The sequence below is a fragment of the Engystomops pustulosus genome, chromosome 1 (assembly GCF_040894005.1).
Source record: "Engystomops pustulosus chromosome 1, aEngPut4.maternal, whole genome shotgun sequence".
NCBI lineage: Eukaryota > Metazoa > Chordata > Amphibia > Anura > Leptodactylidae > Engystomops > Engystomops pustulosus.
Window position 1 is genome coordinate 236,669,464 of NC_092411.1, and position 25,671 is coordinate 236,695,134.

Sequence of the window (25,671 nt, forward strand, 5' to 3'; positions counted from 1 at the left end):
TTATACACTATATAACAGACATATGCAGGTTTCTCTTACTACTGGATATTAAATCAGAATAAACCTTTGCTATTGTAGGTCAATAAGTATTAATAAAAAGAGAGAGAGAGAAAGAGAAAGAGAAAGAGAGAGAAAGAGAGAGAGAAAGAGAGAGAGAGAAAGAGAGAAAGAGAGAAAGAGAGAAAGAGAGAAAGAGAGAAAGAGAGAAAGAGAGAAAGAGAGAAAGAGAGAAAGAGAGAAAGAGAGAAAGAGAGAAAGAGAGAAAGAGAGAAAGAGAGAAAGAGAGAAAGAGAGAAAGAGAGAAAGAGAGAAAGAGAGAAAGAGAGAAAGAGAGAAAGAGAGAAAGAGAGAAAGAGAGAAAGAGAGAGAAAGAGAAAAGAAAGAGAAAAGAAAGAGAAAGAGAAAGAGAAAGAGAAAGAGAGAATTTTTAAGGCATTTTTATGACTTTCTGCAAAGTCAAAAGTTTACATACATTTTATTAATATTTGCCCTTAAAGGACACCTACCATCAGATTTCCTCAAGGCAGAGAATTATTGTTCACCTGCCCATCCCTTCATCCCACTTTCCATCTTCTTTTCTGATACCTTAGAACGCCCGCATTTTGACAAAATTAAAGTTCTTGAAATGTGCTCTTCCGTAATATAATTTATTCACAGCCTTTTGGGCACCACCTATGGAGCATTCATAATCGGCTCTCTGAAAGCTCGCTCTCGCTGGCAGCAGTGCTAGGAGCACCATTCTCTCACATGCACCAGATTGGCAGAGAAGTCCCTGGTTCTCAGAACGCTCTTTAGATGGTGTCCTAAAGGGCGGGAGTAAATTACATTAGGCATTTGCATATTTTATAAACTTTAATTTTCGCCAAAACACGGGTATTCTAAAATATAAGTAAAGAAGATGGATATTAACGGGGATGGGATGGGGAGGTGAGTAATAATCTACTAATCAGAAAATCTGATGGTAGATGTCCTCTAAACTCTATGTCTTGGGTCAAATGTTTTGGATATCCTTCCAGAAGCTTTTCACAATAGCTTGCAGGAAATTGCGCCAATTCCTCCTGGTGTCCCCGTTGTGTAGGCATGGATAAGAATGGGATAACACTTTCATAGAAGACTCATCACTTCATGAAAGCAAATCTTGTATTTGTAGTAGACTTCAGTGGGGGACACACACAAAAGAACACAAAACTAAGACAGAGTTCACACCTCGTTATTTGCCATACGTGTCCTGGCTTTACTGTGGGATGTGAGGGTAGGATTGTACATTGACAGCAGCCCGCGATTGGCTGCTGCCAATGAATGGGGTGTTCCTCCAGTGATGTCACTGTCCTAATATGGACAGTGACATCACTGGATCCCCCCTCGGGCATATGCACTCGGCAAAGCTCTGGAGAGAGCATTTCTTCACGCATGGGAGGTATAGTGGACAGACAGAGGTAACAACTATGCCTCAGTCTGCCACTATTTGTCAATGTGAACACCAAGCATAAACATTGGGTGCTTTACAAAAAACGTGATGTGAACCCATATAACTTCCAAAATTATCCTTTTTGGTTAAATCTTGCCCAAAATCTGTGCTGCTGACAGACCAGGTACATAAACTTCAAAAGACCTTTGTCTCTGCATCAACTGCAATCTTTTTCCTTTTTCTTCATGGTAATAGCGATATTCTTAGAAATTTGGATTTTGTATAAATATTATTAATATTATTCTGCCAAAGAATGAAATATTTTAACTAACACATCGATCAATAACATTTTTTTTTTAAATTACTACATCATTATCAAATTTCTTATCTCATCACTTAACACCATGACATTATGTTAGGTTAGCGTGACAGTCTAAATATGATAAAAACAAATGATACATCTACAGGCCGTGACCTACAAGCCATAACATGATCTATTATGGTCAGGGCCGGCTCCAGGCCCCTGGGCGACCGAGCCTCAGTGGGTCTCCCCCCAGTAGCAAGAATGCCCGCTCCCCCCACCCGCCCAGTAACCACACTGTCCCTCCTACATAGCTACACTGTCCCCCTACTAGCCACATTTCATAAGCCACACTGTCCCCTCCAACTAGCCATACTTTCCCCTTCCAGGTAGTCTTACTGTGTCCCCCTTTAAAGCCACACTGCCCCCTCCCCCTTTAGCCACAATGTCACCCCCTACATAGCCACACTGTCCCTCTCACCCATAAGACACACTGCCCCTCCCACCGTAGCCACACTGTCCCCACCCACCCATAAACCACACTGCCTCCCCCTACGTAGCCACTGTCCCCACATAAGCCGCATTCCATAAGCCACACTGTCAACCCCTGCTCAGCCAACGAGCGTAGCATAGAGGCAGAAAACTACACGAGCTGAAAGGTGATCTTTTCTACCAGTGTCTTAAAGAAACACAGGTACAATTGATCTGGGGGCCGAAATAGTTTTATTTCAGAGCCCTTGGGCCCCGGACTTGCCCGGGTAAGCCGGGCCCGATTATGGTATTTGGTCAAACAACAATACATAACATCAGTAGTACAAGTGAGGATAAAAAAAAAACTTTGTAAAAATCTTGAAAGAGACAACAACTTAGTAGACCACTTTTTCCCACCTGCTTGGTAAACTTAAAATCACTCTTCTTTACTCCATATTGATTTACCATACTACATTATATACTCGAGTATAAGCCTAGTTTTTCAGCACAAAAAATGTGCTGAAAAACCCAAACTCGGCTTATACTCGAGTCAAAAAAATAAATCAAAACTCGCCTTTCCGGCAGCCCCCGTAGATCTTCTGTGCGATCCATCCGCTACAATGGTATTGGTGTGCTGCAAAATGGGGGGGGGGGGGCGGTTATATACACTGGGGCAGGGCCTATCGGGCTATATACACTGGGGAGGCTGTGACCAATGCATTTCCCACCCCCGGCTTATACTCGAGTCAATCGATTTTCCCATTTTTTTTTTGGTAAAATTTGGGGCCTCGGCTTATACTCGGGTCGGCTTATACTCGAGTATATACGGTATATGGATCCCATACTAGAAAAATTTTACTCTTGTGCCTGAAAATTATGTCAAAAACATGGTTGGTCATGATAGCCAATCAGAGCTCAGCTTTCATATTATAATCTACTGTGGTACTATAAAAGCTGTCCATGAGGAACTAGAACAGTTTTGCTACAAGACACTTTTGACACAATTTTCTGTAATTTCGTGCAAATTACAAGAAAGCCTGTGATTTATGTGCAATAAGTGAGCTCTCCACCCTGTGTTACACAAGCAAAGGTCATTGGTCATGGTAGCATAATAAGGTTTGTTATCGCGCTGTTATCACACCTTCATGAATGTTCAGGGAGGAGATGGAGACTAGGTATGTGCAGAGGAGCGCCCGGGAACTGTGAGGAATTATTGGTTATAGATTGTAAATAAATATAGATTTATAGACTGTGGACTGCACCAGGAATTAAAGGAAACCTACCACTTGAATTGGCAGGTTTTTGATGGAAATACCGGGCACCAGCTCAGGGTGAGCTGGTGTCGGAGCTTATTTTTGTTAGTGTTTTAAACCGCGGTATCGCGGTTTAAAACACTTTTTAGACTTTATAGCCGGCGCAGGCAGGTACGCGCTCGGCTTACCATGCGCGCGGCTACATAGGAAGTGAATGAGAGCCGCGCGCATGGTAAGCGCCGAGCGCGTACCTGCCTGCGCCGGCTATAAAGTTTAAAAAGTGTTTTAAACCGCGATTTAAAACACTAACAAAAATAAGCTCCGGCACCAGCTCACCCTGAGCTGGTGCCCGGTATTTCCATCTGAAACCTGCCACTTCAAGTGGTAGGTTTCCTTTAAATGGGTTGTCCAGAGCTTGAAAAACATGGCCACTTTCTTCTAATAACAGCGCTACACCTGACCAGGTTTTGTCCTGGTATTGCAGCTCAGTAGTACAGATGAATTGAGCTTAATAATAATAATCTTTATTTTTATAGCTCCATCAAATTCTGCAGCGCTTTACAAATTATAGGGGACATATACAAATATAATATTATATGGCAGGATTGCTGGGGAGGAGAGGAGTAGCACTGCTCACCCCTCCCCTCTCCATAGAGAATAGAGCCGCACAGTCGTTCTTACGGCCAAAGTGAAAGCCTGCTCCATCTTTTTTGCGGGCACGGCACCATACCAAGACTGGGCGCCATAGCTGCCAATATATACGCTCCCCAAACGGTCGTGTGAATGCGGCCATACCGTTACCGGCAGTAGATATAAAATGCTTAAAAATGACAATTAAAAAAGCTTCATAAATAACAAAATAGTGAAATGAAAACGGCAGCGTTCACAAGACGTCACAATTGGAGATAAGCGGACCTGATGTTTGCAATCAAAAGTCGGGGTTCGGCCCATGAGAACAGCGAATCTGACAAATTGACACTCCTAGCAAGCAGCCATGGCCAAGGGTGTCCCTCATCTCTAGTCACGTTATCGGAGAGATATCTATCTATATATATAACACTACTGTATATATTTTGGTATATAATCACATCTCCATAAAATATAAATTCTGTGTTCCTAAGTTCCTGGTTGTTCAGTTTCTCTGTTAATCTCCCTAGTATCACCAATCCAACCATTTGCATTGGACCCAAAATAGTAGTAACCCTCATGTACATGAACGTGTGCTTTCTTGGGCCGCAAACAACAGATCCTTGGTCCATTGTTTGCAGCTCATGTGTCATCACAATACAGACTGTAAACACGGGAAGGAATAGGACCTCAGGCAATCTGATCATGGAAACCACAGGCGTGTACTTATCATTTAAAACGTTCAACGGAGACCCAATTCACTGTGACTACCAAGACCTGAGCCTGTAATGCTTTATCTGTAGGTTCTAGTAATGTTAGTGCGCACAATAATGTCTAAGTACAAGGACAATGTGCACATTGTGACATCATAGTACAGACATAATATACATGGTGATGTCACAGTACAGGGATAATACACAAAGTGATGCAAGATTACCGGGTTAGTACATAAAGTGACGTCAGTGTAAAGGGATAATGCATCCAGTATAGGGATAATGCACTCCGTAAAGTCATAGTATGGGGATAATACATACAGTGATGTCGCACTACTGGGATAATGTGCACACAGTGACATCATAGTACAGGGATAATACAGTGATGTCACAGTACACACAGCGATGTCACAGTACACACAGCGATGTCACAGTACAGCAATAATGCACACAGTGTCGTCTATGTACACCGATACTTCCAGTACAGTACATCACTGTACAGAAAATATATAAAAGTAACATAAAAGATGGAGATGATTTAGCAACCAAAAAATAATATAGGATATGTCCCATATACATGTGATATAACAGTGATGTTTCAGACTAGGAAAAAATAACAAATTAACAATGCATAATACACAAGCATATTGTGTATTGGCCCCATTGTAAGAATATGCCTGTTATTACTGATCTATAGTTATCCATTACTACACCTTATATGGAAACAGGACCTCCTAATCACCAGGGCCTATAGTAGCTGCTGTATTCTCCGCAGCAGCAGTTTTCAATTTATTCTAACATTTTTAGGAGAAGTAACACAATAAGCTCTTTTCATGGTAAAAAAACATATATAAACAGACATATCAGGAGTGGTAACAAGTCATTGTAACAGGGGTTTCTCGTTTTATCTGAAAACTAGAGAATGTAAAGAAGAGGTTGTGGTGTAGGAGAGATTACTGAAGGTCCTTTAGTTAGTGATCAGTTGTTTCACGAATGACACATCAAAAGGTTCACTGTAAGGCTGCGTTCACACATTGCACTCGAATTGTGTTGTGAATGGTGCGTGCCAAAGACTATACCCGTGCAGATCAACAAAAACAATAACCCGGAGTGATAAAAGAACACAAGTAGATGAGGCGTGAACATCACAACTAGTGCAGTCATGTTTAGAATATGAAGGAGTGGTTCTGAATTGGGCATTCATCATACAGCAGCGCCATTACTACTCTCCTCCTGCCAAGATAGTTCTTGTCTGTGTAGATTTCTAACCATTTGAGGATACATCAGGATTAACACTAAGACTAACCAAATCTTCTACAGCCCCAATATAAATATATGCAGATTCTCAGGACTCCAGCAGCCATTATCCTCCGTCCTTAGCACAAGCTCTTCCCTCATAACAAATATTACAGGAGATTCACTGTCCAATAATATTATTCTTCTACTGTAAAAGAAAAATCACCAAAATAAATATATACAGAGAGCTAAAAAGTCCATGAACAAATAAATGTACAAATAAGAAACGGAGAACACCCTTAATACACATAGGATGTTCTCACTTCATAGAGATATGTTGTAGGCGAGTGTGTGTATGTCACAGGAAGCAGCAACCGTGAAGATCATGATAAGGATAAGGATCCAGATATATATGTAGAAACCTGCAGCATAGATCATGGTGTCCTCATGCACACAGAAGTAGAATGTGCCCATGTTGTATTTGCTGAAGAGAAGACTCGAGAGGTCCCATAAACATAGGACGGTCGTAAAACCCACAACAGATTTGGGCAAATTTTCAATTGGTGTTTGGAAGCAGTTAGATGCAGGTCTGACCCGGATGCCGAAGGACAGGCCGTAGTTGGCCATCAATTTTGAGGTCCTGGAACACCCCTTTAAGGCTAGTGGCATACTGTGTAGTGGTGCAGAATAGTCAGGGTCAACTCCAAATATAACAGAAACAGCCACAACGGCTGAAAACAAATCTGTTACACTAACATGTGAATTATTACGACTTAAATGATCAAACCAGGCCAGCCGCCCGCAGCGGGGAGCCCCCGCACAACCGGACCAGCCGCCAGCAGCAGGGGGGGGGGGCCCACACAGGCAGCGGGGGCTCTATAGAACCAGAACCAGGCCTTCCCTTCCGGCAGGGGGGAGGTACCATAGAACCAGAACCAGGCCTTCCCTTCCGGCAGGGGGGGGTCCCATAGAACCAGAACCAGGCCTTCCCTTCCGGCAGCGGGGGGTCCCATAGAACCAGAACCAGGCCTTCCCTTCCGGCAGCGGGGGGGTCCCATAGAACCAGAACCAGGCCTTCCCTTCCGGCAGCGGGGGGGTCCCATAGAACCAGAACTTCTCCCAGCGCGGGACAGAATTAAACTTTCTAACCCCAAGATAAAAATCTTCACACTAGAAGAGTAGGCAATGGCGTTTCTGACCTGTGTTTTAGTAAATACTGGCATTGTCCATGTAAAAATAATTCTGGAGAACATTTTCTTAGAAATCTGCAATCACTAATTTCTCTGTAGTTATTCCTCTATATACAGAATGACAGCTGTCATTATGTCTCATCACTGGGTGCACATCTATGCAGGGGAGTGGTAACACGTTATAATATGTGGGAACAATCCTATAGTAATACAGCTCCCGGGTCCATAGATCTCCAGGAATTGATACACCATATACTATGTGATCGGACGTGCTGGCCGGCTCGTGCACCTGTCAGGGGATAACCCCATGTGTGGTCACGGCTGCAGGGTGACACGCAGTCCCATAGAGGGCACTTACTCTTGGTGGCCGCTATCAGGTTCTTGCCATCTTTCACCAGGTCCTTGATGAACTTGTTGGTTCGGTCCAGCTCCAGCTCATGAGCCCGTATCCTCTCCCGGAGCCAGGGGCTGTCCAGGTAGCAGTCACTGAACTCCAAGGGCTGCAGCCCCATTGCTGAGCAGCGGGAGGAGGGCGACTACAGCTCCTGCCCCCGGCCGCGCTGCCTCCTTCTAAATCCCTTAATAGGCAACCGAGACCCGGCACAGAAATAGGCGGCGGGTGAGAGGGCAGCACACGGGGCCCGGGCCGGGGATCACCGACACAAGCCCGAAACTCAGAGCCTCATTGAGAGGAGGAGAGGTCCGTCCTGCGGGATGTGGGTCGGCTCCGTCCCAGTGCTCACATTCCTGCACACAGAGCCCGCCTCATCCTCCGGTATCCTCCTTCACCCCTCCCCTCTCCTTCTCCTGCAGCCCTCCCCTCTGACCTCCTCAGCCTCCAGTCATTAGGTCACCCGCCTGACGTGTCCCTCCTCCACCGTCTCTGCTTCTAGCTTTACTTCTATGGAAAAAGTTACTACTTCTTTCTTCAGTTGTCATGTGAGTGATGGCTGTGCCTCTGCTTGATGCCATTGCTGCTGCTGCGCCTCTTTTTTTGTTCTGTTTACCTGTGTGCCCATTTCTAAGCCCTACTTGTTATATATGTAAATATTACTATAACTTGATTAGCATAATCTGTATATCATCATATGCTCATATGTGGGCGTGCACCATACACCATGTTGTGTATTTCCATGTGGGCTGTGCCCTATACCTGCTTCTATTATTATGTTTTATGATACTAATAAAATATAAAAAAAACTTTTTACCTTTACCCCATAGTATTGGTAAAATTCCTAATTTGTAGTTGGTTAATTCCCTTTAGAGCAGACTTGGGCATTGTATAGCCTGCATGCCAAATCTGGTTGCGCTTTGATGCGTTTTTATGGGAACACGTGTGATCGATAACCATCCCCTGGTGTCATACATCTAGACAATACAAGACACCAGGGGCTGGTTGCCGATTGCATGCGTTTGTATAGAAACACATATGCGATCAGTCGTGGCCCAGCTAGTGTGCTTTGTTTCAAAACAGCATTGATGCCCACAGCAGAGCCCCCCCCCCCCTTTACAAAAATGTCCACTGCAGAGTCCCACTTTAATGAAATGTCGACAGCAGAGCTCCCCTTTAATGAAAAGTGCCCCTCTTTACAGAAATGTCCACAGTAGATGTCATCCTTCAAAGAAATGTTGAAAGCAGATGCCCTGCCATTAAAGAAATGTTTAAAGCAGAGCCTCCCTTTACATAAATGTTCACAGCAATCCCCGCCCCCGGCCCCCCCCCACCATTAATGAGATGTCCGCAGCAGGGACGTCTTGAAAAAAAAAACCTATACTATATAGAGCCCTATGGCCGCGGTCACACGATCCGCTAGGCGTCCGTTCATAACGCGACGCTAGCGCACAGGGGGCGGTCCTCGGCCCGAACGCACATGCGTTAACAGGGAAACGCATGCGATCGGCTTATCAATCGCATGCGTTTCCCTGTTAACCGCAGCTCTGTCTCCTTTTCCTGCCCACATGGCCCGTCCACTGTGAAGTCACGTGGCTGCAACACAGCTGTTTTTTCTGGTATTTGGTAGAATTGAGTTAAGTATATTAGTCTGGCCCTACAAAAGCATGCCAATGTCTCATGTGGCCCGCCTGGAAAATTAATTGCCCACCCCTGCTTTACAGGGTCCAGACATAACATAGTCCTTATAGCCACTAGGCTTTATATGTATTATTCGCTGCTACTGGTTCTTATTCATTGCTGGTCTGCACCTTCTGTTATAATAATAATAATAATTCTTTATTTATATAGCGCACACAGATTACGCAGCGCTGCACAAAGCATGTCAAATTGGTCCCTGTCCCATGGGGCTCACAATCTAAACAACCTAACAGTATGTTTTGGAGTGTGGGAGGAAACCCACGCAAACACAGAGAGAACATACAAACTCTTTGCAGATGTTGATCTGGGTGGGATTCAAAGCCAGAACTCCAGTGCTGCAAGGCAGAAGTGCTACTCACTCAGCCACCATTCTGTTCTTAGTTTACACTGTCCTAAAACAGAGAGTATAATGGTAACCTGCAGCGATGAACTGAGCCTAATGCAGAGACTGATGAAATGTGCACACTGTAAAGTTGGCCTTCGGCCACGATCACAACACATCAGTAACGCATGCGTTTTAAACGCACCCGCACCCAGTTTGCAAATACGTTTTATAAACCTAATCAGCTGAAAGCATATGTCTTCTCCACCCTTCAAAAGTTTCATGTATTGCTATGGTGATACAAAGAGTGATCAGCTCTCAGCATCACCACTGTGTCTGTACACAGCAGAGCCTGGCAGGCGTATTGATGTCATCACTATGCGCTTTCTGGGCACTGCTGTAGTCTACACGTGCTGGAGGAGGAGGCAGGACAGCAGCGTGGGAACAAGAAAAGGTGAGTACAGTTTGTTTATTTTTATGCAACACAAGAGGGGCCATAAGACAGCAGAGAAGGGGGAATAATAACGGTAAGGGGTGCAGATAAGGGGCATAATAAGGAGGTGGGCAGTAGAGAAAGGGACCACTATAAGAGGGGAGGGAGAATGGGGCATTGTACAGGGTGAGTATATACATGGTCAGAGCCACTAATCTAGATTTTATACTATATGTGGGAAGACTAGGGGGTGGTATAAGGGGGCGTGGCCACTTTCTCCTCCCCCCTATCTTCAACCCAAAGGTTGAATACAGAATTAAAGATTGTTTTACATCATGTTAATTGTTCATTTTTAATAAAGACTGTGTTATATTTTTACTCATTGATTCTATTTTGGGTCAGTACTTGTTTTTTTCTTTTTGCTCGTCGGTTCTTTTGAAGGACCTAAGAGTAACGTGTTATAGGTAATTAGAGGGATTGTTTGTAGGTTTTCTGGTGTCATACTGCCTGCAGATTATAGATCGTGACAATCAGTGGGGGTCCCACCATCAGGACACTAAACCATATACATAAATGGGCCTTGGCAGTGCTGTGACCTCCTCTATGTGCTGAGGTGCTTGGGGTTAGGTAACACAAGCTGTAGTAATACCCCGGGCTCACTACATAACACTCCTGTGTGTCACTAAGCCCTCTGTGTCTTATCCAATCAGGGGTCACCACGTCACATTCCGGCGCCTGGCTCTTGCGTTCCAGCAGATGCTGCACATGACACTAGTTCCCGGCAGTATCGCCCTGTGTTATCCTGGGCTGTGGGCAGTGATACCTGCGGGCATGGCAGGGTGTACCAGCTGCTGACTGACCGGGCATCATGGAAATGAACGGAGGTGGTAGACGGAGGGGCCGCAGAGGGCGGAAGGCTGGGCAGGCTGCCAGCAAGAGGGAGCTGATAGCCCGGTCCATGCACAGCGCCGAGCAGTGTCTGCGGGACAGGGACCATGGCACTGCCTATGCCCACTTCCTGCTGGTGCTCAGCCTGGCTCCTGAGCTGAGGGAAGACTATAAGGTAGCCACCCCATATGTGTCCATACTGCCCAGCCTGGAGGAGGCACGATGTATTGTATACCCAGTGCCAGGCTGCAGATGTCAGCTTTCCCCATCACATACTCATCAGCACAGCAGGACCTTCCTTTCTGAGTAGTATGAATATTGTGCAGGCCTGGGGCTGCTGTTACATCCATAATTATACTAATGCCATTGTGTGTTTTATAGGAGACCTTCCAGTATGCCCTTATGAAATGGGCAGAGGAGCTATACGCTTTACACCGCAGCCAGGACTTGTTCAATTGTTACGAACAAGCCCTAGAACTGTTTCCAAATGACGACGTTATCTGTAACAGTATGGGAGAGCAGCTCTTCAGGTGAGACACACATCACAGTTTTATTTCAAGTTTGTAAAAATATGTGAGAATGTTTGTTGCATTTTTACGGAGCCTTTTCTACAATGTCTTTTATTACAGTCTCCGGCTTTAAAGCAAGGTTAGATCCAGCACAGAGACCTCCAATTTCATAATGTAAACATTACCGTTATTTTCATGTTTCTGTAAAATCCTGAAACACTCCATCCATCAGAAAGAAAAGACAAGACAATGGGTTTCAAGCGTTCACACAATGCTCTTAGTAGTCTGCGACTTTACCTGCAGATGATTACTAGAGAAATGTAGATAACTATAGGATTTTATCTCTTTCAAAGATTGGGATTTCGAGATGAAGCAGCTGCTTATTTCTATAAGGCTGTGAAGTTAAACCCAAATTCGGCTGATGCCAAAGAAAATTTCTACCGTGTAGCGAATTGGCTTGTGGAACGCTGGCACTTTGTAATGCTGAATGATGTCAAAAGGAATCGGATGTTTCAAAAAGCCATTGAAAATGCGGTGCAGGCTGGCTGCAAAACTGTGCTGGATATTGGGACTGGCACTGGGATACTAAGGTAAGTCTAGAGCATGAAATTAAGTTAGGCCACATTCAGATGGCCATAATATGTCTATATTCTATGTACAGGCAGACATTAGTAGAAATGCGAGTTGTAGATAAAAATCCAATTCATACTTAGTTTTTAATTGTCTATAATACTGCTTGTATCGATTACAGGTGAGATTCTCATCTTTAAGCATGTTACTAAGTACTAGAGAACTGAAGGGTGGGGACTTCTGAAGTAATACAGCTGCAAGAAAAAAAAAGTGTGTGTATTATGCGTACCAGTTCTTATGGATCTTTGGGTTAGTGTCACAAATTGCGCAATTACGTCTTGCTCCATCGCAGCTGTATTGTATGGAACTTCTGTTCGGTGCTCCTTAGACCTGTGCGTCTCATCAATACTAAGGCTTCATTGCACTTGTGCCGGACCTACAGCACAGGAGTAGTGAATCAGGGGTGTACAACACAAGCTCCATCCAAAGATATGCATATATGTGTTTTGGGGGTTTTTTTTGGCTTTTTTTTTATGTTATTATTGCAGACCTGTGCAGAAATAATACACAGCCATTTGTGACACTAAACCACCACTCCATAAGGACCTGTGTGTAGCTTAGTGTCCTATATCACCCTGACAGGTTTGCTTTAAGGACATTAAGATGCTATGATGCTGTAAGTTCGGATCGATCTGAAGTTGTAACCAAGTTTGTATTTTTAGTTGACTGTAAAAGTTGGATGCATTACAGCTCTCTGAATGCAGCCTTACTGTCATTCAGTATTTTACATTGCACTATTTGTACATTTTGTCTTCCCCATGATGACCTCTGTGTCCGCATTGTAAAATATATGAATAATATATTTGTTTGTTTTTTTAGCATGTTTGCAACAAGCGCAGGTGCCCCTCACGTGTATGCCTGTGAACTTTCCAAGACTATGTTTGACGTGGCCTGTGAGGTGATGGCTGCCAATGACATGGAAGGCAAGATCAAGCTTCTACACATGAAGTCCAATGATGTTCAAGTCCCTGAACACATACCTGAAAGGTATCCCTTCTACTACGATATATGACGTGTAGACTTTAATGAATTGTTGGCTCCTATAAATCAGGTGCCCATTTTTCAATTTGAGCTGCATGGGGTTGTTTTTGTGCATGTTTATGTTAGTAGTTGTTTCTATACATAGTGGGAAGAATCGGTGGTCAGCTGTTTTAATAGTTGCAGATGCACTTGCATTGGAAATGATCTGCCACAAACACAAATACTCCCCTAGGTGTAGACCCCACCTCTGTACTACTGGATAATATTAGAATAATGTCTTTGTAATATTTCATATATATTTTTTTTTCTGCACAGGGTTTCGCTAGTTGTGACAGAGACGGTAGATGCCGGTTTGTTTGGTGAAGGGATTGTAGAAACGCTTATCCATGCCTGGAAGAACTTGCTGCTAGAGCCTAAGGTTAGCAAAAAATGTTTTTCTTTTACTTCTAGCTGTGTGTGATATTAATCACTAAATGTATTCTGGCTTTCATTCTAAGCCCAAAGATGCCAACTGCGATGGGTATGGACAGGTGATACCTGCTGGTGCAGAAGTATATGGCATGATAGTGGACTGTCCCGAGATACGCAGACATCACAGGTGAGTGTGAACATGCCATCATCAGGGTTGTCTAGAAGAATATTGCTGTTTATTAAATATAACTCAGAATTATACATGTTTTGGGTATTTACAATTATTAAAAGCACCTAAATCTCTACATATTACAGGAATAATGGTAGAATGGTGCCACCTGCTGTTTCAACTGAACACCCTTTCTGTCTCAGTGTGTAGGGGTTGGCATGCATAGTATATCCCCAACACATTCACCAGACACAGAAAATATGGTCATTTTAACAGCAAGTGGTCTATTCTAATATTCCTTAAATAAACTGGGATTTCAAGTGGGTCCTGCTCCTCCTATTAGACCAGTGATTTTCAACTAGTGTACCGCGACACATGGTCGGGTGTGCCGCGGGGAAAGTTCCCCAAACTATGGTGCCCCCTGTGCTTTGTTTCTCGGCAATGCACAGCGATGCGCAGTCACGGCTTCTTACAATGTAGGAGACGTCTACAATAACACATGTGCAAGCTTTGAGCCTCGCGCGACAAAATGATGTCAACGAGGCCGGCGCATCATCCTGAGAGCAGAGAGACTCTCGCATTTGCCCACCGCCAAGGTAATGCCCGCCAATAATGCTGACTATATGAGCTTTTGCCTGAGTATATGAACTGTTGGCAGAATACTCAGCATATGAGCTGGTACTTTTAGTACTCCAGCAGTATTCTGCATATAACAATGAGAAATACTATAGTCATGAGGCTGGAGTACTACAAGTACCAGCTCACATGCTGAGTATATGAGCTGGCACTTGTACTCTGGCCTCATGGCCATAGTACTTCTAATTGTACCCCTTTATTTTGCAGTATATGAACCACATAATAATCAGCACCATATACTAAAAACAGGGAGAAACTGAGAACTGTTGAGGAAGAGCTTCGTGTGTGTCTTTCCACCATTCCTGCCAAGATATCCCTTTTGTGTTTATTGAAACAGGCCCACGTATTCTTAACTATATATATAATATGACTGTTTTAGTGTCATTTTGTGCTATTTTGGTTGGTGGTGTGCCCCAGGATTTTCTAAGTATAAAAAGTGTGCCGCGGCTCAAAAAAGGTGGAAAATCACTGTATTAGACAATGGGAGAGAGAGAGTGCATCACACATGCCCATTTTTGCACTACAACGCTAAATTATATAAAAAATATTGAAGATTTTTTTCTGCATTCAGATAGTGTATACTTCTAAGAATAGTGTGCTTATTATGCAGGACACTACCAACAAGGCCATATGTTTTTTTTTTTTTTTTTTTTCTTTTCTTTTGCTTTATTGTTACCAATGTACTTTAATATTTTTTTTACAGAATATTTGTGAATGAAGTTGCTGGTGTGATTGTCGACACTGTGCAGTTTGCTAGTCCTGTCCATTGTAGATCTAGTGACCTAAATGAGCCGTATGCTACAGAAAAGATGAGCCGAGTGCCTGGGGGTTATAAAGCACTGAGCCAGCCCTTCCTGGCGCTGACTGCAGACTTCAATAGCTTGCAGGTAAACATCATTTCTTTATTTTCTGTTGAACAGCCGGATGTACTTGTGCTTGAGAGACAGTGGTGTTGTAATCTCCAATCAGATTTCTCATCAATAATGGTTAGCATTAATTTAATCACTCTTTATTTTACTTGTAGTAAATTTGCATTATTCTGCATTATATCACCATGTCCATTTAGCCAGACAACCTTTTTAAAGGAGTTGTTGCCAGGGCTGTAGATTTGGTAAGCCAAACTTCTGACTCTCTAACTCCAACTGCACCAAAATGATCAACTCCAACCAGAAGTTGTTGTGTGGTGCTGAGCATTGATTGATAGATTTTTGTCTACTCTGGGGGTCTACAGTATAATTATTATGTAAAATATCATCATTATTATTTCCAGTATTATCATCTCTCTGGGTGGTCTACGTATTGTTTACTCTGATAATTTATGGGGTGGAATTTTTTGCTGTAGCGTGGTTGTTGGTGTATCTAGGGTGCTATTTACTGATGCAGCCGCTTACAGTTGAGTGGAAACACAATGCAGCCCTTGTTGTTCACCCCTGGCTTAAATATTTACTTCAGGAATAGAACAGACATTTTAAAGGAAATTTCAAATTTTTTTAATATTGTATTATATATATGTCGGTCCATCATATCACAACTCCATCTACAACAAAATGGTTATCAACTCCTTAGCCCTGGTTGTAAAAACTGTGCCCCTGTCCACAGAATATATCACAAACTTATCAGTGAGGGTCTAAGTACTGGGACCCCCACCAATCACGATGGGGCCCGTTCTCACTAATGGGTGGAGTGGAAGTGTTCTAACACTCCATTCAATGGTATGGGAGTTTTGTCAATTGCTGAGCATTGCACTAGGACAGTGATGGCAAACCTTTTAGGGACTGAGTGACTAAAACTTTAACCAAACCCCACTTATTTATCACAAAGTTCCAACATGGCAACATAAGCAGTAACCTACTGAAGATCATTGCAACTTCCCTTCAGTTCCCTGAACATTAATAATCACAGGGCCCATATGTTTGTGGCGCTTTAAACTATGCTTTAGTTTAAGAAATCTTCATCAATTTAACTCCTCTTCCTGGGGACAAATATCATATCTTCTGTAGAAGGATTTTTATGGTCTGATCAGAAAGTACATATTCGTAAGAAGGTGATTTCGCTAATGCTGCCTTGTGTGTTTTTTCTTTTTGGTTTTTTTTTTTGCCAGGATTTGGAAAGCATTGCTTCTGGAAAGACCTGCAGGATCTCGGTTGTAGTTCAGGAACAAGGACTGCTGGACTGCTTTATAACTTGGTTTGTCCTACATCTTGATAATGAACACAGTCTGTCAACGGCACCTAGTGAAGAGACGTGCTGGGAGCAAGCTGTGTTCCCTATCCAGAATCTTCCTGGTGAATCATTTTATGTATTTTACAAACCTGTCTTACTTTAGGTAAAAAGTTGAAATGCTTCTCTATTTCATAGCATGTTTTGCTGGTACTGCATGTAGCTCAGTCTTAAAAAACATGATATCCACATAAAAAGTTGAGTTATCTATAGATGTGGTATGAGAGATATGACTCATATTGGATTGTTGTGTCTCTCCACAGCTGATGGTTATTTTGTTAACCCCGGCGATACGGTTCTGCTGGATGTGTCCTGTCCTGACTGTTATTTAAGATTAGATCTGGTCATGGTTATCAGAGCTGGTGCAGCGGACAGCGGTGTGTCTACAGATGACATGACAATGGAGAGTGAGGTAGACTTGTGCGACGCATTGGCCAGTCTTCACACCACACATCAGACCGGCACTGTGCGAGAGCTGTGCGTTCTGGAGCCCAGTGAGATAGCCTTGCTCAACAATGTAACGTACCACCAGAGCTTTAAGAATGCTATAAGTAAAGTCATATCTGCCTTGACCCGTGGAGAGAACGGCACACTCAGGAATGAAAATGGTGCACTCGCCCCAGAAGAATGTTTTCTGGACCCTCTGTATGTACTGGATGTGTCTGAAGGATTCTCTATTTTACCTCTGATCGCTGCACAGCTTGGCAAGGTGAAGTCCTACAGCTCAGTGGAGGAGAAGCAGCACTGTGCCGCGCTGGAGAGCTTATCCGAAAGAAACAGCATCTCAAAGGAGAGTCTGGAATTTTGGCTGAACCAGCTTGAAGCTAATGGTGATGTCTTGCAGAGGCCAAAATCTGACAAGTTGTGGAGTGTCATTATTCTAGATGTGGTTGAGCCTTGCGGTCTGATCAGACAAGATGTGATGGAGAAATGTGCCATAGCGAGGTAAATGAGCTACCACTATTGTCTGAGCTTTGATGATCTTACGTGAAACAAAATGGAAGGGAACTTTTCAGTAGTTCTGCATGGTTGGAGTTCTGTTTTGGTTGGAGGAAGCCCTGTAGAGTTATAGGTGGATTTTTTTGCAATGTGTGTAGCATCTCTAAGTACCAAGGGGACGAAAAACATGCCCGCTTTCTTCCAAAAAGCATGGCTAACTGGAGCACGGTTAGTGCCGTTAATGCATCTTGGCTCCATCCATCTCTATGCAGCTGAATTGTAATATCCGTACAAACCATGGGCAACTGTGTGCTGCTTTCTTTTGAAAACGGCACCACACCTGCTTATTGTACTGATATTGCAATTCAGCTGCATAGAGATGAATGAAGCCAAGATGCAGTAACTGCACAAACCATGGTACAGTGTGGCGTTTTGTTTTGTTTTTTTTGGAAGAAAGCTGACATGTTTTTCCAGCTCTGGAAACCCCTTTAGCATCCCATTCAGACCCTTTTTATTGGATATGATCACCACATACTGTGCCTTTAGGAGATACCTTGGAGCCTTTTACCAGGGTGGTATGGCCATTCTTCCAGAACAGCAGTATGCCCCCTTATAAAACCGTATAAGAAGTGAAAATTGTCCTGTGGTTGGTTTCCATTTTACAGTTGTATAAACCCGTCCCCCCTCCCCATGTTCCTTTTAACTAGCGAATATCTTTAAGTATCCTAAAAATCCCTATGAGTGGCTGGTGATATTAATTGTATATATTACACATCTTTTTGGTATTTTGACAATGCTTGTACTAGGTAAATGGGAGTAAAATATGAAAATGTGCAGAAATTCAATTTTATTGGATGATGTCGGTGTACTTCTTGTATCTAACCTAGATGTATTTTTCTGGTTGTAGGTGCTTACTTCAGTCTGGAGGAAAGATCTTTCCGCAGTGTGTGGTCATCCATGGCATGTTAGTCGAATCCTTTACCTTAATGCAGGAGAGTGCCGTCCAAGGCACAGAACCTACCTTAGGCTTTATCATATCGCCATCTATTAATCAGTTCAAGGTCAGCATTTTTGTCAGTGTACTGATGATGCCCCTTTCTCCCCAAAAATAAGACAGTTACTTATATTCATTTTTATTCCTAAAGAGGCACTAGGTTGTCTTTTCAGGGGATGTCTTATTTTTCCATAAACAGGAATTCACAATTATTGTTGAACAAAAAAAAATCAACATTTATTAATATCACATACTTCAGCGCAAACATCTGAATTCCATCAAGAAAGTCTTGTTACACTCTGTCCGTGTACAACAATCTCTGGTACATTTTGAATCTTGGTATTTATGCACAATTAGTGGCAAATACTACTGTACTTAGTTTCTCTTGATATAGAAATAAATTGCCCAGCAGTAACCAAGGACCCAAATTCCCATAATTGGTTGGTGGTCCCAGAAGTTGAACTTTTAAAATATCTGCCTTATTTATTTAGTTGGGGAATAAGTTGCATGACCCCTGTAATGATTATGTTGAGAATTAGAAATAATGTAATCACCAGGAGTGATTTATTAATGTTTGCGGAGCTGTATGTCCTAAAGATTTTATGTTACGGATTCCCCCAAATGCGACTATTGACGCCCCTGCCCTGTCTTAGGAATATGTAGTACTTACTTAACATAAGTAAACGTCTATCTCAGGTGGTAAAATGAAGGTGAATCCATGATGACTCTGTAGGGTTATCTAGAAGATTACAATGTACTACTGAAATGAATTGAAAATTAGATGTATTATATTTTGGAATATTCTAAGAACATTCAGAATTGTTTTTAATCCTGATGTCTCTTTAAATATAATCTTTCAGGTTCCTGTACACGTCTTCTTGAATATTTCCACCCTACCCTGTGCCCGGTTAAGTGATCCAGTAGAATTGCTTAGGCTGGATCTGATGAACCCGTGTTCCAGTAATTTTAGCTTTGCTACTGAAGTAAAGGTAATGTGGATAGTTACTGTTGTTTCTCTTTGTTACTTACTGTATGTACATTTGTCGTTTACATTTAAAGGGGTTGTCCCACGATTTTCTCACATACTAATACATAATCGCGTTTTGTATTTAATTTTATTTTTGACGGAGGCTGTCATCTTGTTTGAGCTGCTGCTTTGCTCTGATAACAGCAGTCAGAGATTTGCAGCTGTCGCATTAGATTGAAGATGTTCATTGACTTCTATTGGACAGTGTTCTAGGCATGGGTAGAGCTCGTTCATAGGGAGCGAGAGGAGGTGATCTGTGACTGCTACTAGATCATATTTTCTGTGTAGTTTTGATAATCTGTCATAATATGCTGTTGGGAGGTAATCTCTAAAGAACAGCTAGCTTATAATAAGGGCAAGTGGCCAGAATGAAAGCTTCACAACTTTGCTAATACTTGGTGTCATAAGAAGAAACCCTGGGGACAGTATACAAAGACTGTTGTGTCATATGCCAGTCTGATCAGAAGCCCATAGTTGCAAAATTTGCAGAATTTATTAAAAGAAGAGCTCCTTTCAATAAATGCTGCACAATCTCAAACATATAATGCAAACCTTTTACAAAAAGAGGAGGTGAGGAACAGGAAAAAGGTTATGTATTTGTGCAAAGTAGCCACATTGGCCGAGATTTATTTAACCCTTGCGTTCCAGGACGAGCTCACACTGAGACTTTCTGGTGGCAAGCAACGGCTTGAGGAGAGTAAAGTTACAGGTGGATAAGTTCTTTATCCAGGGCAGGTATATCGCAGATCTGACAATTTGTAATGGCTGTGAAAACAGAGGGGAGAAGTCATGTGTAATATGCATCTCATGGATCTCATCATCTCATCTCTGATCTGTCTTATCTCTCTTTCTATGTATCAGATAATACTAGTACAATGTTCAGAAGCTAAATGAAAGTGTATGTAAACATTGTCTGCACACAGCATCTCATAGCACTAGAGGGATCATGTAGAGTCTGCTTAGAGAGTTCCGTCCCACACTCTGGAATCTTACACACTGACCATCACTGAGTTATAGGAGCTAAAAAGGCAATAAAAGAGAAGAATTTTAAAGCAAGAGGTTAAAAATTATCTTTATTGTATAAACCTCACTAGGGGATTGAAATCGGAGAATTTTCTTTCACGGACAATCCCAAGATGAAATCCTGCTGTATAACAAATCCATATTTTTCTGCTTCCCTCAGATAGGGCAGCATAAACACGGTGACTTATTCCCTTGAACCTCTTCTGTAATATATAAAATGTGAATAAATCCATTCTGCTTTCCTCTAGGTAAAAATCTGTAGATCGGGACAGGTGACAGCTATTCCATTCTGGTATCATCTCCACCTTGATGAAGAAATTCATTTAGATACATCCAGTGGGATGTCACATTGGAAACAAGCAGCTTTTGTGTTAGAGGAGTCACTCAGAGTGGATGAAGGACAAGAACTTGTGCTTGGTGTACATTTCCAGAATAGTAATGTTAGTATGACTTTAAGATGACCACCAGAATAGCAGCTGGAGAATACTGTAGTTTCTGTAGATTGGGATTGTACATTACACTTGGGGTTTGTATTATAGCACACCTTACCTAGTATTTCTTGGTATATGTTAAAAGGAACCTTTCACATTGATTTGTTTCTAAACCAGCAACCCCTCTAATGTTGAAGTGGCGTGTGAGAGGATTTGGTATGATAATCATGTCATGTGGTTGGGTCTACTGCATTGAACAGACATGATCTCCATGCTAGAATCACACCTATTACCTTGTCATCACATCATTAAAGTCCATATAGAGCAGTTTCAACCATCATAAGCCCAGGATACAAAATCTCCTGCCCACTCCCAGTATATGGTGCATGAAGTTGGGCCTAGATTGGCTTATCTCCTCTTTTTGCTCCCAGAACACATGAAGCTTATCCTGCCTTCATTGTGCGTATCTTACAAGGGCAAATTCGGACCAAGAAACTTGCTCTGTGTATTTGCCGGATTTTCTGATCTGAACATGGAACTGCTGCATTGATGTGCCAAGTTCAGTCCATGGTCGGGTAGGAAGAGCTCTCCTTACGGAGACTTTGCCAACTAAAGCCACCTTGAAGGCTTGTGGAGACTTAAAGCCATTGATGCTCCACTGGTGGATTTTGGGAAATATGTCTTCCAGGAGGGGATAAAGAAAACAGTGCCCCTTAGTTACCTTGAAGGCAGCCCCCTTTAACATCAAGCATGACTTTCAGAAAGCCTAATGAAGCGTGATTAAAGCCAAACTAGTATATCTATTCCAAAAGGAACAGCTTCCCAACTGTAGACAGCACTGTTTCCATGTCTATGCATCTCGTCAGTACAGTGTAGGGAACTGGTTCAGCTGAGTTGAAAGACTTTTGTCTAGGATCGGGAAGTAAGAGTTCTCCTTATGGGGTCCAGTTCCATCCACTGTACTGAAGAGATGCAACTACATCAAAACAGCACTATGTACAGTTGGCAATCTGTTCCTTTTGGAATAGATATACCAGTTTGGCTTTAATCCCATGTCATTAGGCTTCCTGAAAGCCATTCTTGATGTTAAAGGGGGCTGCCTTACAAAGTAGCTAAGAGGCAATATTTTTCATAGCTCAGTTTAGAACTTGTACGTTTGGACTGGTAATTCAGCAGTCACTCAGCAAATTTGTTGTTCCATAATTGCTAGATTACAACCAGCCTATGCTTGTGATGTTGGAACAGATCTGTAAACCTCTGTCAATAGATAGACCTTACTATAGATGTAAATAAAGCTGTGCTAATGGAACTATGGGTTTGTTTCATGTACAGGGGACCCACCCACATGACTGTAATATGCAATCTGCATACATTTTATAATTTGATTTTTTTTTATGGTGGTGTTTGATGTTGGTTTAGGACATGTATACCTATTGTAACTGGTTTCCTTAAAATTTTATAGTATTATACAGCAAAATAAAATGTAATAAAGGAAAACTATTTTTATTTCATTGAGCATTCTCGAAGTTATCCTTTTAGTCAACAATTTTATGTACCTCAAACTCTAAAAAGTTATAAAAATCTAGATTATATAATTTAGTTTCTAGAGATATTTATATGGGTTTTCAAAGCAACATTATATGCAAGGCGACAAAGATGTCCTTCTGCTTGACAGCAGTGTGTAAGAAGAAAAAAAAAACCTGAAAAGACACTGGGGGGTGTCCTCTAAGAGCTGTGTTCTTAGCTCACTGTATTAAAATGTCCCACAGCTCCTTTATTTTTCAGTACAATCGTGACAAACAGAATTGGAAAAACGAACAATACAATTGTAAACTCCGCACTGGTTACAACATGTGCGGGTCAGTGGAGCCATTTTTAATTTCTTTTGTATACAATACTAACTGTAGGTCCCGGCGTTGCATGGGATAGTAAATAACTGATCTTGGCTTTAACAAAATCGAAATAAAAATATTTTATCTGTTACTGATTGTCTGTCAGTCGGTCCACGCCAGTGCCCGTCTGTCTCCATCCATCTTACCTAACATATAAGTTCACACATCAGTTGTCTCGTATTCTTTGTCTATAGTAACCAATCACAGCTCAGAGCTCATATTAATCACCTGTGGCAGAATAGCAACCAATCACGGCTCAGCTTCCAACTGCCACAGCAGCAGACAAGGGCTCCTGTATACGGGGAGTAATAAGTGTATTTTGGAAAGTGCGGGGTGAAAATTTCAGCTCAATGCAGAATTTGGTGACTGTAAACGTGACGGTGCAGATTCCATTAGCGGAAATACATACGTACATACACTCAGCTTTACATATTGGATTATTATAAAAACATAAATATAATAATCCTAATGACTTGAAAGCTTATGAAAACCTTTGGAAAATACCCTCTCACCATGACAACACCAACAGAGAGATGAGGTCCTGCCTCAGGGACAGGAAACCCAGACTTTCCTCTTACCTCTCTGTGTTGTTGTGTGCCTCCCTCTCCCAGACACTCTCCTGGTTGGGAGACACCTGGGAAAGGAGGGAGATCACTAGGAGGACGCCGTGCACGCCCGCCTTGTTTTTGTAATATGCGGCCTCTAGGTGAAGCAGCCTCTTGCGTCCATTCCCCACTTCTGGCGGATACTGGAAGTGGGGCAGCCTCACCGTGTACCACATGATCAGGGCCACGGGGTGGGCAATTTTGAATTTAAAGAGATCCTAGCAGTGTGCTGTCCATGCTCCTAGCTGACCACAGAATTGTCTCTCACCCCTCCTGCTACTTCAGATCAGTATGTACCCATCTATGTGTGTACTTGTGCTGTTATACCCTGTGTATGCTTCTCTATGTATATATGCTCGCTTGCTGGATCCCTCTGCTGTGTGTTGTGCCTGCACCCACTATTTTGCCCTGGTTTTGACGGTCCCTCTGCAACAGAACTTATAGTGGCTATGAGCTCAGAAGATGTGGATAGAAGGGAACCGGTTGAATATGGAGTGGACGCACCTACAGTATGGTCACAGGGTGATATCATGGTTGTAAGTATGGCCTTTCCTGGCCTTGATATTGGGTTCTACTGCCTGGTATAACCCCTTCCCATAAAAGCATTGCCCTTCCTTGTGGATGGATCGATTGATGTTCTTAGACTTTCGGCAATATACTCGGCTATCACTAATACAGCCAGGAGAGCCATTTGGTTGCAGAGATGGAATGCAAACATGGCTTCCAAGAGCCGCTTATATCTATTTGGAACTACTTTTGGACAAGATTCTGGACACTAGATGCTCTTTGTGAAGTGGAAATTAAGGCTAGCCTATGCTTTCTCTCCTTATTCTTACTTCTGAGAGTCTTGAAGATCGGGCAGAGTTCTTAGTCACAGGCCCCTGGATTCTGGCCGATACCCCACATCTTCTAACACATGGCCCAGTCTGACTTCCCAAGAGCAGCAGGTTACACCTGAAGCTCTTGAAAGGTCAATCCTTTATAGAAAAGGGCTTTCGGACAAGGTTATCTCCACATTTCAAAATAGCAACAATGGTTATTCCCTCAAAGATATACTTCCAGATATGGAATGTCTTCTTTAAATTTTTTCAGGAACCAAACCTAGATTTAGATCACTCTAACATTGCAAAAATTGTAGATTTTTTTTACAGTGTGGTTTGGACAAAGGGTTGAGGCCTGCTTCTCTCAAGGTACTGGTTTCGGCCCTTGGGTCTATCTTTAATAGTTTCTTGGCTTTCCATCTGTGAATAGTCCGGTTCTTTACAGCAATTTCCAAAATGACACCCATTTAGGAAGTCTACTATTCCTTCATGGGATCTATCCTTATTCTTGAGGTCCTGTACCCATCACCTTTTCGAGCCCATTGCAGATATCTTCCTTAGGACCTTGACCATGAAGGTAGTTTTTTTGGTACCGGTAGCTGTCACTTTAGCTAGCGGGTTGGAGAGCTGTCTGCCCTGTTTTGTAAGCCTCCCTAAACAAAAATCTTATACAATAGGGTAATTCTTCTTACAGACACGGCCTTTCTTCCAAAGGTTGCATCTTGATTTCATCGGACATAGGAGGTAATTCTTCTCTCCTTCTGTGCTAATCCTGCCACTTGTAGAAAAAATAAAACTTCATTGCCTGGATTTTAGACGGGAAATGATAGAATATTTGCAGAAAACCGCCTCCTGGAAAAGATCAGACAGCTTCTTTATTTCGTTTAGTGGGAAAGATAACAGTTGGAAGGCATCTCCTAACAACCATAGCTAGAAGGGTAAGACTAGCCATAGCTCTGGCTTATTCTTCAGCAGATTTGCCTATACCCGTGGGCTTAAAAGCCCACTCTACCAGAGCGGCAGCAGCCTTGGGCATTTAGCTGAATTTAGGGAAGTCACCATAAACCACATTTGTGATGCAGCTTCATGATCTTCTCCCCATACCTTTTTTTTCGGCATTACCGTTTGGATGTGGTGGGGGCTCAGGAGCTTTCTTTTGGACATAGGGTCCTTTCGTCTGTTGTCCCACCCTAAACAGTGCTCTTGTATTCTACTCTCTTCCTGGTGGTGCTGTCGAGGGTAATCGGTAATTATGTACCAGTAGTTTTCTCTACCTGAACCACTAAAACACTGCTTAGTTCCCTCCTTTCTTTCTTACATATTCTGTTTTACATGTAGTATAGCATTGAAAACGAATGTTAAACGGCGTCGTTTAACTAACACGGTCTTGGAAGTCTTTTACAGTTTCTCTGGAAGCATACTGAGGCAGAGGAGGAGGTGCAAAGTTTT

At 42.5% G+C, this 25,671-nt stretch overlaps 2 protein-coding genes across 3 annotated transcripts in view; one reads left to right on the top strand and one right to left on the bottom strand.

Moving 5' to 3' along the window:
* ARHGAP10 (Rho GTPase activating protein 10) overlaps positions 1 to 8,023 on the bottom strand; it is a 127,740-nt gene extending 119,717 nt beyond the window's left edge. Inside the window, exon 1 of the mRNA XM_072121628.1 lies at positions 7,558 to 8,023. Coding sequence (XP_071977729.1) covers positions 7,558 to 7,711 — 154 coding nt within the window. The 5' untranslated portion in view covers positions 7,712 to 8,023. The remainder of the gene's footprint in view (positions 1 to 7,557) is intronic.
* PRMT9 (protein arginine methyltransferase 9) lies at positions 8,021 to 22,419 on the top strand. Of its 2 annotated transcripts, none has more exons than XM_072121618.1 (12): positions 8,021 to 8,138; positions 11,316 to 11,464; positions 11,797 to 12,033; positions 12,893 to 13,060; positions 13,370 to 13,472; positions 13,552 to 13,652; positions 14,974 to 15,157; positions 16,372 to 16,555; positions 16,754 to 17,435; positions 18,337 to 18,490; positions 19,284 to 19,412; positions 20,722 to 22,419. In XM_072121618.1, exons 1-12 carry the CDS (start codon positions 8,103 to 8,105, stop codon positions 20,932 to 20,934), a joined length of 2,340 nt encoding a protein of 779 aa, XP_071977719.1. In that variant the 5' UTR covers positions 8,021 to 8,102; the 3' UTR covers positions 20,935 to 22,419. The 2 variants fall into 2 exon arrangements, with proteins under 2 accessions (XP_071977719.1, XP_071977711.1); XM_072121610.1 differs by lacking the exon at positions 8,021 to 8,138 and adding an exon at positions 10,730 to 11,109.
* Positions 22,420 to 25,671: the final 3,252 nt, after the last annotated feature.